The sequence below is a fragment of the Macrosteles quadrilineatus genome, unplaced genomic scaffold, assembly GCF_028750875.1.
Source record: "Macrosteles quadrilineatus isolate MER2022 unplaced genomic scaffold, UCM_ALF_1.0 Scaffold_1__1_contigs__length_201487025, whole genome shotgun sequence".
NCBI classification, from domain to species: Eukaryota; Metazoa; Arthropoda; class Insecta; order Hemiptera; family Cicadellidae; genus Macrosteles; species Macrosteles quadrilineatus.
The window spans coordinates 192,998,932-193,019,204 of record NW_026542594.1 but is presented as its reverse complement, the minus strand read 5'-3'; the positions used below and the strand labels follow the sequence as shown (position 1 = coordinate 193,019,204).

The 20,273-nt window shown below is 36.3% G+C and overlaps 1 protein-coding gene across 1 annotated transcript; it reads right to left on the bottom strand.

Annotated features, from left to right (window-relative positions):
* Window positions 1-124: 124 nt before the first annotated feature.
* On the bottom strand, window positions 125-19,520 carry LOC129003599 (coiled-coil domain-containing protein 39-like). Its single transcript, XM_054431900.1, has 24 exons — window positions 19,407-19,520; window positions 18,605-18,751; window positions 18,134-18,292; window positions 17,856-17,980; window positions 17,198-17,294; window positions 16,900-17,091; window positions 16,101-16,316; window positions 15,211-15,357; window positions 14,728-14,796; window positions 13,982-14,146; window positions 12,646-12,792; window positions 11,877-11,984; window positions 11,094-11,233; window positions 10,240-10,315; window positions 9,839-9,998; window positions 6,521-6,627; window positions 5,758-5,943; window positions 5,465-5,635; window positions 5,140-5,327; window positions 4,860-5,019; window positions 4,516-4,722; window positions 2,322-2,518; window positions 639-733; window positions 125-355 (listed from the first exon to the last, which is right to left on the bottom strand). Exons 2-24 carry the CDS (start codon window positions 18,704-18,706, stop codon window positions 291-293), a joined length of 3,279 nt encoding a protein of 1,092 aa, XP_054287875.1. The 5' UTR covers window positions 18,707-18,751; window positions 19,407-19,520; the 3' UTR covers window positions 125-290.
* Window positions 19,521-20,273: the final 753 nt, after the last annotated feature.

Genomic DNA, 20,273 nt, shown 5'->3' with positions numbered 1-20,273 from the left:
TTTGTTTACCAATGAGAATATAAACCTTCTCCATATAAATCAAACAGGTAAATAGTTAAACATTTAGACAAGGTACTAAAAACACCATTTTGGAACTTCGAAAACTTATATTTAAAACGTTCTTTGTTTTATAAGATACAATTTAATCCAACATACAGTCTTAAGAAGTCAATGGTGCAAAGGCTGACTTAACCCCAAATTTGAAACTAAACTACCAGATAATCTAAAAATAACATCAATTGTAGTGACATTGACATTTTTTGTTGACATTTAGTGTTGAAAAACCACATTTATTTACTTTTCTTATTACTTCCTGACAGTTTAGACATTCTAGAATCGGCAGAACTTCTTGGCCCTGAAAAGAGAATGAGTTGAAATTAGATTATAATAATATGGGTTTCCAATAATCTTGGGTCATACCTTCAGGAAAACACCAATGGTTTATTGGTTTGTTACGACTACGAGTATTCAACTTTTAATTTTCAAACCATATCTTGGAGTTTGTATCAAACAAAATACAACTGTAACACTGATATATTCTCCCCTTTTTAAGATAAATTAAAGTTGAGTAGGATTTAGGAAGACACAAGTTTCATAAATAGGAATTTTGTTATTTAATACTTGTTTTTTTTCCTTACCTGGCTGAATCGTGTCTGGATCAAGCATAATAATGCTCGGTGTTTGACTGCTGGGTCCACTTCCGATGCTGATACGAGAATCTTCCGAGAACAAACTAGAGGCATAAAATCAAATCAGAACCAAAAGTTGTTTACCCTAAACTATTGTTCTTTAAAAAAGTATTATTTTGAAATTTTTTAAGCCTAATAATGCACATTTTGGGTTTTTTTTTATCAAAATTTTGAAAATACTACTAGTCCTCTTCTTAATCAGATTTTATTTGGAGTTTCAAGTATTTAGGGTAGAAAATTGTCAACACCTTGTAAGGAGTTGTACAGTTAGAGATGTATAGGGGTGGGAATTGGCTAATAGTACATTGTGGATGAAGGATAGAACTTGACGTTGGTCTCAGATTTAAACTCGCTCACTTGGTGAGGAGCTTAATTTACAGACAACCTTCATAATTGCGTAATTAGTATTTTAGGAGAGCCTAAATAGCACATTAGGAGATTTACAGAGTAGAGATAGGAAACAATGTACTTTGAATTAAAATTCAGGAACGTTCCTTTGCTTTTCAATAATAGGTGTAGTAATATTATTTTTGTCACCGATTACTTCGTTGTCAAGTACGTTTAAGTCTAAACACTTTTAATAGGAAGAAACGATCAGAGTTGTTCCACTTTTTCCTTCCAACAGTTTAGAGGACGTTTCAAAAATATTGTATTACCAAGAGAGGTACTATACAATTATTTCACCTCTGTTCTACCAGTTCAGTTAATGTTACAAAATGTATTTTAACCCATTGGGGAAGGAATTAATGCGCTGCCTGCAGCACCCTCTGTCGGCAATTTATTTTACCGAATTTGTACACTTTTACCTTTACTCTAGTTGTTATAGAAAGAAAACCTTAGGTAATAAATTAATAATTTTTTTGTCAATGTTTTTTAAAGTAAACTTGATTTACAAATTCCAAAATTAATCCAGACACCAAATGACACTATAGTAATACCAGAAACAAAAGAACCCTGGGCCGTTTCGAGCCGCGCAGGTTTGAATGTTACGCCACACCTACCGGCGCAAACCACGTGATCTTTTCGTTTCTGCGCAGGTTTTTTTTGTTCGTGGTATGTCTATAGTAATAACATAGAAAACATTTTCTGTTTTACCTAACCGCAGCTGATTTTGGGTGATATCATTCTGGTTTCCAAGACAACACAACCTTGTTTGTTATTCGCAAAAATTAATAAGTAAATATGCAAAACAAGAGGCAAAATATTTATAAACATCATAAAATTTAGAAGAAACAAAAAGGGGGGAAAATAATAATAAAATAATTAGTGGCGCAGCGTAGTGGTGACAAGAGCGGCACTCGTAAGACAGCGGCCGTACTAGTAAGCTCGTAAGTCGGTTCCAATGGGTTAAGTTATTTATTTCTGAGGTACTATTATGTCGTGATGCTCGCTGTTAAGCTGCATTTTCCTAGGTGCGTAGTCCGCTCTCCTCTTGTTATGGGTAATTTAATGGTACTGTTTTCCTAGAAGCGGAGCGTAATATCACTTCTTCGTGCTCCGTTCCTGCACCAAATAGGTGAGACTCCAGTTATAAAAAGACCTATTTATAACCTATTTATTAGGGGTGTGTCCTATTTTCCCTATTACCTTAACTAACGCCCACCTCTATTACACAGCTGACCACATACATACCTGCGATGTGTGCTCAACGTAGATCCCGTAGTACTTATCTTGGCCCGATGACTCCTCACCAGAGGCAGAGTCAGCCCCTTCTCCCCTAAGTAGCGGTTCAGCAGTGGCGCCACTTCCGAGTATCTGGTTGCCAGTTCTGCCAACTGCTGTAGTCCCGACTGGTTTATGTCTTGAAGTTCCCGCAGCTCAATATCTTTCTGTTCAGACATTTACAATAGGTTTGCTTGAGTGATGGTTGAAAGATCAATATCAAAGGTAGCTGAGTGCATTGCTGATTTGATTAAAAGCGAGATCGTCACCAGACCCAAACGTAATTTATCATTTGGGCTGTAAATTAATTATACTATCCAACAGAAGGTTGACGTTACATAGTAACAAGACCAGGGTTCGTACCGTTCCCTTACTGCTGTGGCAACTGGTACCCTAGATGGTACTTGACCTCCCCTACTGCCTTCTCATGTAGAAAAAACTTTTCTGGGGCAATTCCAAAATTGGCAAGAACTGGCCAGAACCTGGTCATTACTGGGAGCAAGCCAAGTTCTTTGAGAACATTTCTGCAGCTGATCCATACATATTTGCATCCTGTGTCCTCCTTCCTTCTCTTCAGTCCTAAGCCCTTTTCTACTTGGTGCCAACATCTCAGTTTCGGTCTACTAGATGTGCAAAACCCCTTTATAAATTAAAATAGGCTAAAAAATAAGCACTAATCGTGAATTTAAAATTTAAAAAAATTAACATTGGCCGAACGGATTGCTATAATGGTGACGAAATAGCAATGAAATATAAACAGAAAATCAAAACAAATGGAAGAAATTCCAATCAATCACTTGTTTTATTTACAGCGTGGGGTGAAAATAGTTTGCACAATACATATTTTTGGTCGAGTTTTTGACCATGAGGCAACCACTAGTCTTGCACTATCTTAAAATATAAACTGTTTCCTTACAAAAAAAGTTTAAAACACCTCTGGCGTGGATGGACACTAAAATAAAATATACTAGTGGCTTGAAGGGACATAAGTCCCTGAAAAGCTCAAATATAAAACAAACTATTGTAATACAGTATAAACAAACTTAAATAAATCTAATACATATATCCGATATATATCCCAGTACAACATATCTTTTGTGTAAAAAATAGTTTGTTGTTTGCTTTTGTTTATGTTATTTTTAATAAATAATTTAAATTACTCCAAAGGTTTAACTCTGCTAAAGGCAGCAAACATGTTTGTGAATAAATATTAGTATACTAAGGTAGCTTTGGTCTTTCGATAATAAAAAGGCTTTCCTGATTAAAATATTGGAAATTGTCTTCGTCATATATGAAAAGGCAAATAAAGGTGTGTTGAGATAAGCCTAGTTCTTAGTTAAAACCGTTAAATTAGCACCCCGACCCAGTTATTATTTCCAAGTGCATGCTCCTTTTGTAAACACTACAATAAATCTCAAATTAAAAATGTTAGTAAGTATACAAAAAAGTGTAGAATAAATCTTTAACAAATGTTTTGAAATCAAAACAAAGCAGAAGTTTTCAACAATCTTGAATCGATTATTATTTAGTCAATGTACTTATTTCATGTTAAACATTCCTTCAACACAACAATAACTGTTAAGTTAGAAAAAAAAACTTCATAATTTTTTTGCAGCCATTCTAAGTTTAATCGTGTTTAATTCCTTTGATTTGAGCCATCTCCTATGATTCTACTACTTATCATACGCTTAACTAATTTACTTAAAAATACACAAGTTTGCCAATTGCACAGTAAAATAATTGATTTCAACATTCTAAGACGTAACTAAAAATATTTTTTATTATAGGTAGGCCTAAAGTTATCCCTGGTTTTATATAGTATACAGTACATTGCAGAATTGACTGGCAAATGAGTAATCCAAATGTAATATTGCTTACTGGTTTGAAGATTTATCACGATCAGCTGTATTGAAGTAAACAAAAATCAGCAGTAAATGGCTTCTAATGCATTTCTTATGGAGAACATTTTACGTTATATCCAATTTTGTTTTAAAATTTAGGGAATTTAACCATTTTTCCCGCCGTCACAGGATCGAGACCTTTAATTTGAGCCCTCTCCCGTCGTTCTACGACTTCCCAGTCGCCCACAATTTTGACGCAAAGAATCGGCTTACGTAATTAATATATAAATAGAAATAGATGGCTTAGGGACTTTTTACTGTACCTCGGCCAGATGTATTGGCACTCGAGACTCCTTAGGTTGACGAGCCTCTCTTTTGAGTTTCTTCAGCAGCTTGTCGGCTCTCAACAGCTTGGCCTGTTGTTCCTCCAACTCCTTGTCCAGTGCCCGAGCAGCCACGTCCTTGTCTCTCCACTCCCCTCTCACTCTCTCCTCACACTCCCCGAGATCTGACAGGGACAACTCCAACTCCTGTGGGCATCATATCAGAACTTGTATGTATCAGTGTGTCTTGTTGTTCCTCCAACTCCTTGTCCAGTGCCCGAGCAGCCACGTCCTTGTCTCTCCACTCCCCTCTCACTCTCTCCTCACACTCCCCGAGATCTGACAGGGACAACTCCAACTCCTGTGGGCATCATATCAGAACTTGTATGTATCAGTGTGTCTTGTTGTTCATCCAACTCCTTGTCCAGTGCCTGAGCAGCCACATCCTTGTCTCTCCACTCCCCTCTCACTCTCTCCGAGATCTGACAGGGACAACTCCAACTCCTGTGGGCATCATATCAGAACTTGTATGTATCAGTGTGTCTTGTTGTTCATCCAACTCCTTGTCCAGTGCCTGAGCAGCCACATCCTTGTCTCTCCACTCCCCTCTCACTCTCTCCTCACACTCTCCGAGATCTGACAGGGACAACTCCAACTCCTGTGGGCATCATATCAGAACTTGTATGTATCAGTGTGTCTTGTTGTTCATCCAACTCCTTGTCCAGTGCCCGAGCAGCCACATCCTTGTCTCTCCACTCCCCTCTCACTCTCTCCTCACACTCTCCGAGATCTGACAGGGACAACTCCATCTCCTGTGGGCATCATATCAGAACTTGTATGTATCAGTGTGTCTTGTTGTTCATCCAACTCCTTGTCCAGTGCCCGAGCAGCCACGTCCTTGTCTCTCCACTCCCCTCTCACTCTCTCCTCACTCTCTCCGAGATCTGACAGGGACAACTCCAACTCCTGTGGGCATCATATCAGAACTTGTATGTATCAGTGTGTCTTGTTGTTCATCCAACTCCTTGTCCAGTGCCTGAGCAGCCACATCCTTGTCTCTCCACTCCCCTCTCACTCTCTCCTCACACTCTCCGAGATCTGACAGGGACAACTCCATCTCCTGTGGGCATCATATCAGAACTTGTATGTATCAGTGTGTCTTGTTGTTCCTCCAACTCCTTGTCCAGTGCCCGAGCAGCCACGTCCTTGTCTCTCCACTCCCCTCTCACTCTCTCCTCACACTCTCCGAGATCTGACAGGGACAACTCCATCTCCTGTGGACATCATATCAGAACTTGTATGTATCAGTGTGTCTTGTTGTTCCTCCAACTCCTTGTCCAGTGCCCGAGCAGCCACATCCTTGTCTCTCCACTCCCCTCTCACTCTCTCCTCACACTCTCCGAGATCTGACAGGGACAACTCCATCTCCTGTGGGCATCATATCAGAACTTGTATGTATCAGTGTGTCTTGTTGTTCCTCCAACTCCTTTGTCCAAGGCCCAGACAACCAAGTCTTTCCACAAACTTATAGTTGTGACACAATCAAAAAGGAGTACATAGATGAACATGCCACACTCTGAAGATGACATTATGTGGCTAAATGTATCGGAGTATAGAATAAAAACTTATACAAGAATCAAGGTTTATACAAAATGTAAATCAACAATATATTGTCTTTATGCCACTGGAATAAAAATCCACTTAACTATCCACCAACCTGAAAACAATCCGCTATTCTTTGTTGTGTTTTGGGATCAAAATGTTTGTTTTTGGTAATATTGTCAGGGCACAAGCCCTTCTTTAAGCCGTATTTATTCCGTTCATTTCTCTCTAATTATCTTTATTCTTAGACCTTAATTATAAAATAATTCCTTTTCTTCGTTCAGTAAAGAAGAGTTTATGACTCTAAGGGTTACTTTAGTGTCTAAAGTTTACAATTTATACTAGTACAGCAAAATCTATCACAACTTAGCTTGCTAGTTATGCATGATCTAAAGGAACTTACATGAATCTGATTCGTAAAAACCTTCAAAATGGCCTGTCGGTCTTTCAAATTTTCCCTCGCCTCATAATACTGTTCTTCTAGTTTCTTCTTCTCTTGCATCTCAGGGCCTGAAATATGAAGGACTCACAGTGATTTTGTTAGAGAAATTATTGTAGTTATTGGCTATACCACAGAATGTAAGATACAAAGTAAACTCGCTTATGAGACGACCATGCGCTTTTAACTCTAGAATGTTGTGCCGGAAATATACTTGTGACAAGAGCCCGAGCGGCGAGCATCCGTGCGGAAATTCCTATTGCACAGGGTCATCCTCCACTTTTTGTGAGTGTTGTAGTACGTTAAACTGGGAAGGGTGGCGTCGTCCTGTAATCCAGCTACTAGGAGGTTACGAATTGTGGATATTTATAGACATAGACATAGACATAGACATAGACTTTATTTGCACAAAACATTCCATACATGTCACAACATTTAGAATAGGTGCATTGTCAAAATTAAATCCATACATAAAATATTTAAAATTAAAACTTTTAACTTAAAACTAAACACTTAAAAAAAAAAAATTCTAAATTGTAGTTCTGTAAAAATCTTCAATTAAGTAAAAAGCCTTGTCAATAAGAAAATTATCTATTGTATCTTTAAATTTGGTTTTGCTTAGTGACTTATGCCACTGCAGGCCATGTTAGGCATGTATAGGCATGCACTGTGGATGCGATACTCCCTGGTGTGGATTAACATCCGCACTAGTAAATACTACGACTATCCGCAGTACTATCCTGATAATTATATCAATTTGTATATACCAAGGCAAAAATGTGGTTCGGATTCCACTATTAACTGTAGGTCCCTTAAGGCCCGTTCACACGGGGCGAGTTTACAAGCTACACGCCAGCGTGTAAGAAGCCGGCGAGTTGGCGAGTGTGCTTGTATTCGTTCACACAGAGCTTGTCCACTCGCCAACTCGCAGACAGGTAGAAAGACGCCGGCGAGTCGGCGAGTGCGCTTGTAGTCGTTCACACGATGCTTTTTCCACTCGCTCAGTAGCTGGCTTGAACCAAATTCTCCAACATCTTTGAGTAACAAGCGCACAAGCTAAAGCAACTGTGTTCACACTGGGCTACTTTACACGCCTACTCGCGCAAAAGCAGGGCCGGATTTCCCAATAGGCCCAGTAGGCCCGGGCCTATGGGCGCAAGGTCCCAGAGGGCGCACGGCCGAGAGTATTTTTTTTATACCTAGGCTATCTAAATATAAAAATAAATAGTCACAGTTGATAAAAAAAAAACTCCAAAGCATTGTGATTCTGAAGTTCATAAGAAGAAAAAAATTTTATGAAATGTAAACTATATTTTCAGAATTACGCATCAATTTCGTTACAAAATTGGTAACGAACATTGGTTATACGGGAGTAGGCTGTAGGGATGTTGACGTTGACGAGCGCCCAAGGGATACGCATCGTATTGCCACTGCACTGCCATTCTGGCTCGGACTCGGCACTACTGATCAGAGTGATAAGGGGCGCATGCGTGCTAGACATGACATTGTTACAACCCTCACATCACAAAACAAAAGTTATTTATTAACTAATCGTTTGATTAGTTTACAACTATCTGCAGGATCAAGTTAAATATATCATAAGTTTTTTTGAATATTAAAACAACAATGATTTATTTACCTTTAAAATTAACGAAAAAATATTAATCTGAGTTTGCATTCAATTTTAGAAAAATTCAATACCCTCCAAAGAACCATTAATGTTGTCATTTTCTCCTCAGGCCTAAGGATCGGTACGCTTGGCCGGAATATATTGCTCTGTTTTGCTTTGGAAATATAACCTAGATGCAGTACGACCATGGATTAAATATAACTCAAGCCGACTTCTCATCATAACATTGTTAATTCAAAATTTTTCAATGTGTAGTTCATGTTGGTGACACTGGACGTTAGTTTTGACGTAATTTTGTTTCTATTATTTTAGGATTAGTTCTATGATGTGTGTTTTAATTTCTTGTAATATAAATAGGAGACGACCTATTGTTGATGATTAGATCGTTTTATTTTGGATAAACTAGATTTAAACATAGATAAACATACCCCTTAAATAATAAGAATTGTTTTCAGCTAATCCAAAATGATGACAAATCTACTAAAGGAGTACGTATGTTTAATCTATGGTGTCACGTACTGTATGGAGTTCATGTTTTTGGGCCTGGAATAATTGGAATCAATGGCCATGTTTTTTTGCAGGAATGCTCGGTGGGTTCAGCACCCCCACGGCCACAAACATGAGCAATATTTTTTTTTTAACTTGCAATGATTCCAACGAGGAGTGGTATTCAAGCAATTAACTTAGGCCTATGGGCATGATAAAGTTTTTAATAAAGGTTTGAAGGAAATTAACTGTGACCAGACTAGGGGGCGGAAAATTATTTGGGCCTAGGGGCGCAAAAATACTAAATCCGGCCCTGCGCAAAAGCTGGCGAGTTGGCGTGTAAAGTAGCGGCACCGTCAACTTTTTCCAGAGCTTTTTTACAAGCAGCTTTTGAGCGAGTACGTCGTTCACACTGAGCTATTTTACTAGCTGCGTGTAAAAAAGCCGGCGTGTAGCTTGTAAACTCTCCCTGTGTGAACGGGGCTTTAGTTGCCATTAGCTGTACGGGCTATTAATTAAGAGCTGTGTCTAAGGAATGTCGGCCTTAGTCACTAACAAGACTACAAGATCGCGCCACTCATCCTACACTCATCTCCATTCATACTTGGCTTAAAATACCTACTTTGTATGGTCGCCATTTAGTAAGAAAGTATTAAAGTTAGTGGGTGAGGGGGCGGTGTTGGTCTTTGCCATAGATAATCGTTAAGTGTACCATTGAGTATTTCTTTTGTACCTTACTTCTGATGCTATACTAAGCCCTTACTTCTATGAATGTAACTTTATTTACTACAAAACTCGAAAATATGAAATAAAAGATGACAATTTCAAAAGTAACATTGTTTGGTTGAATGGGTTTGATTGAAGAAATATTTGTCTTACACCATGTCTGACGATTAATTTAAGGTTGGATTGAGTTAGGAAATCCGTCGTAAATTAACCAAAGAAATTCATTCAAAATCAAATTATAAATAATCACTGTATGAATTTTAGAAATGGGAAAGTTTTGCATTCCCTGGAGTAGGCCCTACACCAACCAGCTAATAACCAACCGATAAAAAAATAGAAGTGGAGTGGATGAATAAGTAAATGTATTAAATAATATATTAATTATGATTGTTATCTAAATTCACTACTACAATGGACCCTTTGGGCTGCTGTAGACTAACTATCAGAGTCGATGGCATCCAAGTTGCGTTTGTAGCAGTCGTTGGCCGCACTAATGACCCTCAGGGTGTTTTCCATCGCGGGGATTTCGTTTTCCGCTTTCTTTATCTTTGAGTCCAAATCGTCTCCGATCTCTTGCAGTTCGTGCCTCTCTTGAGCTATCTATATTTTGAAAGAGAACAAACTGTATTAGTATATAGTAATAAACAAGTAACTTAATTTTAATACTAATTACCTTATCTCAATATCTTATTTATAAACAAATATTTGAAATCTTGTTTGCTCGTTGGGTGTTGAACAAGTTGACAAATAAAAAGCAATATAAATCCTGTAAATCTACACTTTAGGTGGTAACTTAAGCTTCCAAGTTGTTGTAAAGACATATAAAACAAGATTTTCTCACCTTAATTTTAAAATGTGCGACAGAAAAGTTTTCTCCGCTGTCCTCCTTACCCAGGCTGTCCATCACAATATCGTGCCTGTTGGAAAATAGTTAAATTATTATTGTAGAAACTACAATATGAAACCTTTTACTGTGTTACTTTTTTATACCCAGTCATAAAAGACAAAGTATTTTTCTACTTTAACACTCAGAGCCAAAACTTCCTTTGCCACTTTTTTGCTGTGGTTTTCCATATTTTCACTTAGCGGTTCACAATTTTGACCATAATTCATTAAATGTATAGGAAATGTCCACAAATTCTGGAAAATAATGAACTGTAACTAAACAAACTGATCATTTTATTTTTATCCTAACGTTAAACAACCTGTCAATAGAGTAGTGGTTATGATTTTGATGGCCAATTTGAGAAATTTTGGATCTTTAGATGAAGGATAATCAGTTTTAACACAGAGAAGTAAGGTACAGAGGAAACCATTCAATGGTACACCTAAGTGGTGTCTAGCACTAGTGTTGGTGTCTAGGGCAAAGTCTAACACTGCCAATCCCCCCCCCTCACCCTCATGTACTACAACGCTCATTGTAGGGGAACACCCTGTGCCCTGTTTGATAAGAAATTCTGATAAGTGCTCGCCGCTTAGTCTGTCCCTTGCCTTTCACAAGGATATTTCCAGCACACAACATACCAGAGCTGAAAGTGCAGAGTCGTCTTGCACTCAAGCTAATACACAAGCTTTCTCTGTACCAAGTTCCCCTGTATTTTTAGTAAAATGAGAGTAGTTAATTTCCCTGAGGTATTTTAGATGAACTACTGGAGCTATTGTCACCTTATTCATTAAATCAAATAAACAACATACTTTTTCTGCAGTTGACCAATCCTTATATGAAGGTGCTCAAGAGCTTTCTTCAACTCGGATTTTTCTTCTTCCAAACTTCGTTTTTTCGCAGCCATCAAATCCATCTGAAGCCCAATCTCTACTTTTCTTTCTCGAAGGGCCTGCATAACAAAACCAGGTACAAGATGAGATTCTTTATGTCTGTTCTGTTGTTAAAATCTGTTTTATTTTGCTTACTACAAGTTCTCAAAGCACAACAGGGTTGAAATGGGAGATGATCTCATAGTTGATAAGAAGTGAGCATTTACTATGGTTGAAATACTGTTAACTGTCGTCAATATTACCAAATGGCAAACACTTCACTACGTCATGTGTTATAACAGAGCTTGAAACCAATTTTAAAAAATTAAAAAAAAATCCATTTAGTGCTGTTTGCTTAAATGTTAAAAATCCACTTTCAGGCATCTCTCTTTGGCATGCTTGTTGCCTATAATGGCTCAAAAAAGCTTTAAATTTGGGATACCCTGTGAGTCAAAAGATTAACAGTTGCATTCTCCAAATGAATAATGTAAATACTCTTAATTAGCTGGTAAATGATTTCCCAACCCCATCACATACCTCACCTGTGCGTTGACGTTAATTAATTGTCCGCAAGAAAACATTGCTGCACACATGTTTCATACAATTTTCAATTATTATCCCACATTCTGAATAAAATTTCAGGGAAAGCAACAAACTGTTATCCCTATCTCAAGTTTTATCAGCCTAGATAGGATTGAATCTAAAATTGTTTAAGCCACTCACATTTTCCAACTCGAGTTTTTCACGTTCCAAACCGAAGACCTGGTTCTCATGTTTGGCCAGAGTCTTCTCTCGTTGGTCCACACGCAGCTTCAGTAGATTCAGAGTTACCTGAAAATTTGGAGGAATAACAATAGTTGAGTAATTTGTACTCGCTTTTATAAAACGTTGAGTAATAATTATTCATTAGATTGTCGAATGTATAAGGATGATCCGTATGCATTATAACAAACTAACACCAAACGGCTAATTAATCATCTATAACTTATTTGGTTTTTTTGGAAAAAAGCTAAAAAGTTAAGTTAGGAAAAGGCTTAGGAATATAAGGAAAAAGGAATGGAAAATAAACCTCATTTAATTCGCCTTCACAAAGGGGCTTCTTCAGGAGGAGTTTCAGAAGCCTAAAATGAGAGAATGGTCTCGGAACTTTTGTATGGATTTATCCAGCTATAGTGCAATAACTTGTCAAATCATTGGTTTTTAAAACTACTACCACAAAACTCTTTAATTGCTACAAAAAAATAATCGCTTATTACCTCATGATAACATTCTCTATTGACTATAAGTGCATACGTTGCGCTTTTCCCAAATAAAATCAACCCTGTTGTTCCCATCTTTCAAAAAAGGCTTTAACAGTTAAAACACTGATCAAGTAACGCTCCACAACTACAAACCTCACTAGAAAATTTCCAAAAAACCATCAGCATAATCTAGCATAGGGAAACAGTGGTACCAACTTAAAATTGTAACCTCCAACTGTATGTAACCACACCTGTGTCTGCTTGTTTGTTTGTTGCAAAGCCGTCAGCTGTTTCTGCCCTCCCTCCATCAAGTACACCAGTTCCTGCCGCTTCTCTGTCAGTTTCCGAGACTGTTCGTTCTCTTCGTCCACTTCTGCCGATAGCTGAATATGCTCGTTCTAAAAATTAAATATATATCATTGTAGAAAATACTTTATTTTTCTTTCCATAAGATATTTATTCTTAAAAATATTTACTAAACCAAGTGTGTAATGTCAAACCATATATATCTTTGTGTTGCTTACATATTTTACTATGGTACTACTGGTGTTGCTAACATAAATTATTTTGACATTTAACTAACATAGTCTTTAAAAACTCTGAATCCATTAAATATCATAATAAAACAAACCTTTGTGCTGTTTTTGAACAGATAAGTACAATTAATTAAGGTACTCTTCAGCAAATTCTGCTGCAGAACTTAACACTTGTTTTTTTTTTTTTTTTTTTTTTTTTTTAGTAAAGAATTTTCAAAAATCGTTTAATGATTCTACACTTCAAACAAAATTACAGTACTGTCAATAAAAATACTTACATAACTGGATAGTTTACGTAACAAATGAGAGAACATACTAATTATTTCAGATCCAAACTGACTTTTTTTTATAAAAATAGTAGGGTAATTCAAATAATTTTCATTCAAAATTTACTTAAGTTATACAGTGGGTGATACATGATAATCTTATACAAAATTGAAATATTTCATGTTTGATTATATTGTGTTACCTATTACGAAGACTTCCCCTCTGTAAAGGTAAGCCTGCTCATCCTCCAAAACAAAAGGAACCTATCAAATCCAAACTGATGTAGACCCGCAAATATTATTTTTCTAATCATTCCTTAAGCTTCTCACATTAATGAAATAGTATTGTTTACCTTATGGCATTCTTATTCACTATAAGTTGCTATGCGTTTCATCACTCTAACATCTTCAGGCATCCACTATAGCTTCGTCATATATAGCTACATAAAACAGTCATTAGACACGATTTACCCAAACAACACAACCGTTATAGTCGTCGCGGTGGCCACATCGCATGTACGCATACGATTAATCCTGCACGACCAGGACAGCAGTTTTCATATGACACGCTGTGGGCCTAAGATATAATTGCGCCCCTTCCCCTCTTTTCTCGCGAGGATTTTTTCTCTTCCTCTCCCCCCCCCCTCCTAACAAAACATAAACCTATGCCCCTGGACCCAAGCCCATTACCTACTAAAGTGTCCCTGTAAACAATGCCAGAAGATAGAAATTAATATTCATCAATATTTAACGTTTCATTAGTAGAAAATTAACTTTAATCCCACCTTAGCTCGGTTGTACTGTGCAGTGACCATGTTAAACACTTCCTTCTTCTTCTTCACAGCTTCTTCCAGCTCCAGTATCCTCATCTTGAGTCTGACCTTTTCCTCGTCTGTCCTCTCGCCTTGAAGCCTGCTCAACTTGCTTTCCAGGACCATACTTTCCATGTCCTTAGAAAAAATTATATGGTTAACAATACCGGTAATTGTAGACTCCAATTTGAATCCAAAGTTGTCAATATGTGTTGTACAATGACACCCAAATGAACTCGTAAATTTAGTCGTCAATCTGTCTAAAGATCAGTAGTCCAGTTAACAACACAACTACGACACTATTTGTAGGTATATATTCAACTTATATTCTTAATTTATTTCATGTGAAATTTCCATGCGTAGATGAACTGTGCCAATACAACAGCATTACATAAAATTGTTAAATGAAAAATACAATAATTGAATGAAAAGCTTAAAAGCTGAAAAGCTCATTGATGAAAGAAAAATTTATTGTTTAGCCCAAAAATGTTTTAAATTACCCATAGAGAGCATTTCATGTAGTAAATGCAATTTTATGAGTTATGTTGAATTTTGAACAATATATCGCTTACCAAGAGCCTGAAATAAAATTAATAAAATAATGTTTGATAATAATAGAAAAACCTCATCGTACATGTTGTAATAAAATATTTTTGTTCACTTATATCAAGAACTTACAACCTCCAATCCGTATTTTTACAAAACTTATTCAAACTTACCATATCATACAGCACTTGTTCCTTGTCGATTATTTCCTTTTCAATTTCATTCACTCGTTTTTCAAATGCCTGGAAAAATAATTTAGCTGCAGCATTTCATTACAAATTATTACATACCTGTACCAAAAAGTAATAGTTTTAAACATTGCATGCTCATTGAAGCTTATAGTTTATTATGCCTTAAACCAATCCCTGTAAGAAATACAGTACATTTGTTATTTCAGTGTAGATCCAGTAAATAACATTTTCTAATTCATTATTATGCTCAGAGGCAAACAAGGCAGTGCCTGAGGCCCCGTGCTTTTCAAGGCCCCAGCACAGCAGTATTTCAGGTATTAAGAGAGGCCTGCTATTGAACTTCGCCTTGGGCCCCGCAATCTTTAGGGCCCCCACTGATTATGTTTACAGAATAAGACATTCAGTACGTATAGTTTCATGTAATTTGTTCTCAATTTTCTAAATGAACGCAAGTATTTCACTTACCTTTGTATTCAAATTCAACACCTTTATCTCATTTTCAACTGCTTCGTTGGTTCTCCTTATAGCCTCAAGCTCAGATGTTTTTTCAAATACTTTTTCTTGAATCTTGTCAAATTTAGTTTGTAATTCTCTGTTGTTCTTTTCAGCGGACTAAAATTAAAATTTTCACAATCAATTTCCTTATACCAAAAATGGTTTGCTTGATACACACATTTTGTACACTTTTCAGATCATTGTTCAACAAATATTTGTACTTTAAAATCAGCCAACCTAACTCATACTTTGAAATATATCCTATGTGTGTAAATCTGTTTGCTTGGTAGCCTATATCTAGGATAGCTTTATCTAATATTTTACAGCTATAGTAGAGGTGTTTTTGGTTTCTCAAGTTATATTATTGCATGCTATTTGCAGTGACGTAGCCAGGATTTCAAAATAGGGGGGGTCGACCGACCGGGGGGGGGGGGGCCTAGGTAAAAGGGGGGTCCGAGAAAATTAAAAATATAGGCCCTAAAACAGTCTTTTTTTTAGCTCTCTTGGCATTGAAAATAATCAACCCCAACGTCAATACAGTATGATTATATAATTTTACATTGAATTTAACAAAAAAATATTATATTTAAGATTGGAAGGGGGTTCCAGACCCCCATGACCCCCCCCCCCCTGGCTAGGTCACTGCTATTTGTGATGATGGCATTAAAACAGAAAAATATAAGAGTTTAAATTGAAAACAAACTTGAAGCCTTTAGTTTGACAACAAAGAAACTTTACTTAGTTATTGATTGAATTGGATCAACTTTTTTTAACGTTTAAATTATAGTTTATTATTTACCAGTTTATCTGACCTAAACAGTAGTTGCACACATCAAAGCTCGTCTCTACCACTTGTTTACCTTCAATATGTCGTGTATCTCTCTACTCCTCTGCGCTGACGTCATGTCAGCCTCCTCCAACTCCCGTAGTTTCTCCCTCAACTCTTGAATAGGTGAGTGAAGCGAGGACAAGTGGATCTCTCTCGCTTGGATCTCGTTGGTCAGTTGCACGTTGCGGCTTCTCTCTTTGTTCAACGATGTTCCCAGATCAGTAATCACACCTCGCAAAGTCGTTACCTGATGAAAGCAAATAATCAACACCGAAAATACAGGAACAAATTTGATATAGAGCACGAGGGCCTGGGTTTGAAGAACTTTTTTATGGCAGGTTTTAGTGAATGGGAAAGAGTCTATTTAGGCACAAGAAACTCAAAAAACTTTACCCTATACAAAAAGAATATTTCACTGTCACTGACAGCATTTTCAACCGAGTAAGATGATCGATTGATTGACCCTCCAAACTGGAAGGTTGATTCATTTTTCAGCATAACCGATCATACATAAGAGATAGATCTTTGAGCAACTGTGATGAGTTAATGACTAGTTTTAAACGTTTAGCAGCACCCAATAATACATTCAAGCAGGCTGAAATGAGCATGATGCTCGAAATCAATAACCAATGTAGGCTAACATCTTTTATTAATATTTACCATCCTGTAAATTATTATAGTATCTAGATGAAAATGTATCGAGTTGTACTGTATTAGATCAGTGACCATTAGCCGTATGAATTCAAATAAATAAATCGTTCAGGTGTAACTGGTTTTTATATATTATCGGCTATAATCCGGTTGGTTAATTAATCTAAAGTATGACTTACCTCACTCTTAAGGTTATTAGTTATCTCGGTCTGTTGCAAGTTCATGTTCCGTTGGTGAACCACACTATAATTCAATTCGTCCAGCTGTTTGCCGAGCTCTTCGTTGTTTTCACACTGAGCCTCGTAAAACTTTCTTTCGTCGGCTAGGACAGCAAACTTTTCTCTGGCTAACGTTTTTATTTCTTGCAGCTCCTGATTGAACAAAAACTCAAAATAGTATATCGTGAACGGTTTTTCTTTGTATTCCTAAACAAAAATTAAAAAATTGTAAATCCAAGAATTGATATAATTTAAGTACCTGAAGAGTTGAATCGATAGAACTGTCTCTCTGATTAAGAATTTTCACAGCGTTTTCCCAATACGATATTAGGCTCATGCGCTCCTTGTGTGCCCTCCTGAAAGAAAGAAGAAAAAACTTCCGTAAAAACTAGTTTAGTTTAGTTTAGTTACAACAATTTTTCGGATCAGGATTTTACGTCCTACCTAGAGTAGCTGAGTAGTTATAGTGTTCTCCCAATAATCATAAGGTCACCAGTTCGATCCTTAGAAAAGTCAGTAGCTTTTAATGGTTTGAAACAGCTGTTAATAAATTACATAATGGTTCTGGCTAAGAAACAGCTGATCTTAGTTAGTGACAACTGACAAAGCTACACAGATCATCAGATCATTCTCACTTATTTTTAAACTCACCCTACATTCGTATTCAGCTTAATATATGAACCAAAGCATGTGTTGTTTTCTTAAAGAATTGAAACGTCAAATGTAATAATGTAAAAAATGTACATGTATCAGAAAAAAAAAAAATAACGGATTAGTGAGGATTCTTACATGCAAAGTTTATGTTCTAGCTTGGAAATATAATCATCCATAAAATATAAGTTTTTTTTTTTACTGAATTTTAAAAATTGTTTGAATAACATATCCAAGCAAATATTATTTTAATGACCCATACTGACCTGAAGAGTCTAGAGACTTGTTCGAGCTGGTTCTCCAACGTTGTCATCATATTGAGTTCATTTGTCAGGATCGCTTCTCGTTCATTCACATCCGCCTTCAGTCTTTGTCGTTTCAGTTCCATTTCCTGCAATATGTGAATACAATACGATCAATAATAGACCAGTTTGAATGTGTTAAAATTTGTAAAGATGTCTTGAAATTAGTTTGTCATCTACTTCCCCCAGTAATCCTGTGGCTATTTCCAGAGCCAGGATCTTTTAGTCTCCACCCTTCTTACCTTAAACTTGGCATCATCCTCTAGTTTAAATCTCTGCAGCAGATTGTAGTCTCTGTCTCCAGCCTCCAGTTCCTCTTGCCAGGATTTTCTTGCCTCTTCCCCCCACTCTACTAGGGATTTCAGGTGTTCCAATTTCTTCATACTGCGGCTTATTTCCTCCTGAAATGTCATCCATTTTTTTATGTGATAATCAAACAAATAATGTGAGGTGATGCCCAACATTTTTTCATTAATCATCATATGTTGCTGACGGAGCAACTAAAACTGTCAATTTATATATATATATATATTTTTTTTTTTTTGTATTTTTAAACTATAATTGCTATCATCCAATTTACATTTTGCAAGCATGTGTGTCATATTCATCAGGGGCTCTTTTTATGCTCTCTATTCGTTTTTAAATTCAGTATGGTAATAAAATACCGTAAAATTTCCTGCATACTTGCTTAGGGGTCATGAACATGTACAAACCTGCAGCAAGTGTTGTTTCTCGTCAGAGTCTTGCATCTGCTTGCACATGTTGCGAATATTCTGCTCAAATTTCTTTAGATTGAACTCACTCTCTTTCGTCATCACCAATTCTGTCTCGTGTTGGTTTCTTAGAGCAACAATGAGTTGCTGAAACAATCAAGGTTTATTTCAGTAAAAGCCCTCAGAAATATCTTAACTTATAGAATTTATTGGTAATTTATTTGTTGGAGAGCTTTACCTTACGTTAAGATTAAAATACTGCCTTGAGTTGATTTGTCATCCTATGTATTATACCTTATGTATATTATTATTATACCTGGACTCTCGGACAGGGAAACGTATGCTGTATGTGTTCAAAGATCGTACATTTCATCCTGAAATTATATTCAGCTTAATATACACGTTTAAGTGAGTAAGATTTGGTTATGAGATCCTAATAAATTAGTCCCATTTTTCATAGAAAAGGTCTACTAATAAAGTTGTCCATTTTCCCAAGTGAAATGGGTACATGGAGCAAGAATGGCTAATTTAGTACAATCAAATTTGAAGAATTCCATATTCAAGTTACAGGTACGGTATTGTAAAATGTGCACTAGATTCCAAATATGTGATTGTTAATCATCATTTTGTAGTGAATAAGAAATAATAATATTACCTACAATATTTGGAATTATTATAAGTATAATTACCATAATCCTATAGGTATTTATCTAAATATGGAATTCCCAAATAAGTATTTCAGCATTATATTACATTAGGTACTCTTGATTAATGTTATGCAAGACTAAAAATATTCTCTTACTTGGTTTTGATCCTTCTGATTTTTTAGGGTTTCAATTTGCTTTTTGACCCTTTTATTTTGTTCATCTTGAATTTCAAGCTTTATAATGAGTTCTGCCTTGAGCCTCAATTTCTCTTCAACCTGAAAAATTTGCAAATAATTTGTATGTACCTGGAGTTGGATCTCAGCAATTTAAATATAGGTAGGCCTACCGAAAGGCAAAAGAGCTTAGAACCCTTCCTCCTTCCTCGTCTTAACCCTCCAACACTTTTTGAATTCCCTCCCCCTGCAACCACATAGTTAAGCTTTATTTCCTTCTTTTGTTGTTTTATTGTTTTTGTCTTACAGAAATCAGTAGTTTACAAAAGCGCAATTGTCAGTGTTATTCATTTTGAATTAAAAACTGACTGGTGTCAGCTTTAACATGGGGATCGAATGTACACCATAGTCAAAAGGTTTAGCTTCTTACACATCTTTTTAAAAATTCTTATTTTATTATTTTTTCAACATTCACTTAGGCCTATTAATTGTTTACAGGTGGAATCAACTTGATCAAGCTGTAATATTTATAAATTAAATATTTATTTAAAGTCCCTGTACACTGAAACACTTAAAACTAAAATATTTGTGACCACTTTTTGTTCTATAATTAGTTTTAATTGAAAGCTTACCTCTTTCTGAAGTTTTCTGTTTTCCTCATTTGCAACAGGAACATGAAGTCCATCAGTGCAACCGATTTGCTTAAGAATATCTGCAAAATCTTTATCCATGTCTAATTTTAAATACAATTCACAAAAGCTTCATAAATAGTAAGGATAAGTTGTTGTTATTGTTATGGATCAAACTTATAAACTCCACTATGGGAGCATTTTTTGAACTCCGGCATGT

Excerpts from the sequence above, each read along its gene's own strand:
- LOC129003599 (XM_054431900.1), bottom strand. The coding sequence starts at position 18,706 with ATGACGAAAGAGAGTGAGTTCAATCTAAAGAAATTTGAGCAGAATATT. Across the intron at positions 15,358-16,100 it reads AGATACACGACATATTGAAG|TCCGCTGAAAAGAACAACAG; the intron begins GTAAACAAGTGG and ends TTTTAATTTTAG. Across the intron at positions 11,234-11,876 it reads AAAAACTCGAGTTGGAAAAT|GCCCTTCGAGAAAGAAAAGT; the intron begins GTGAGTGGCTTA and ends TTTGTTATGCAG.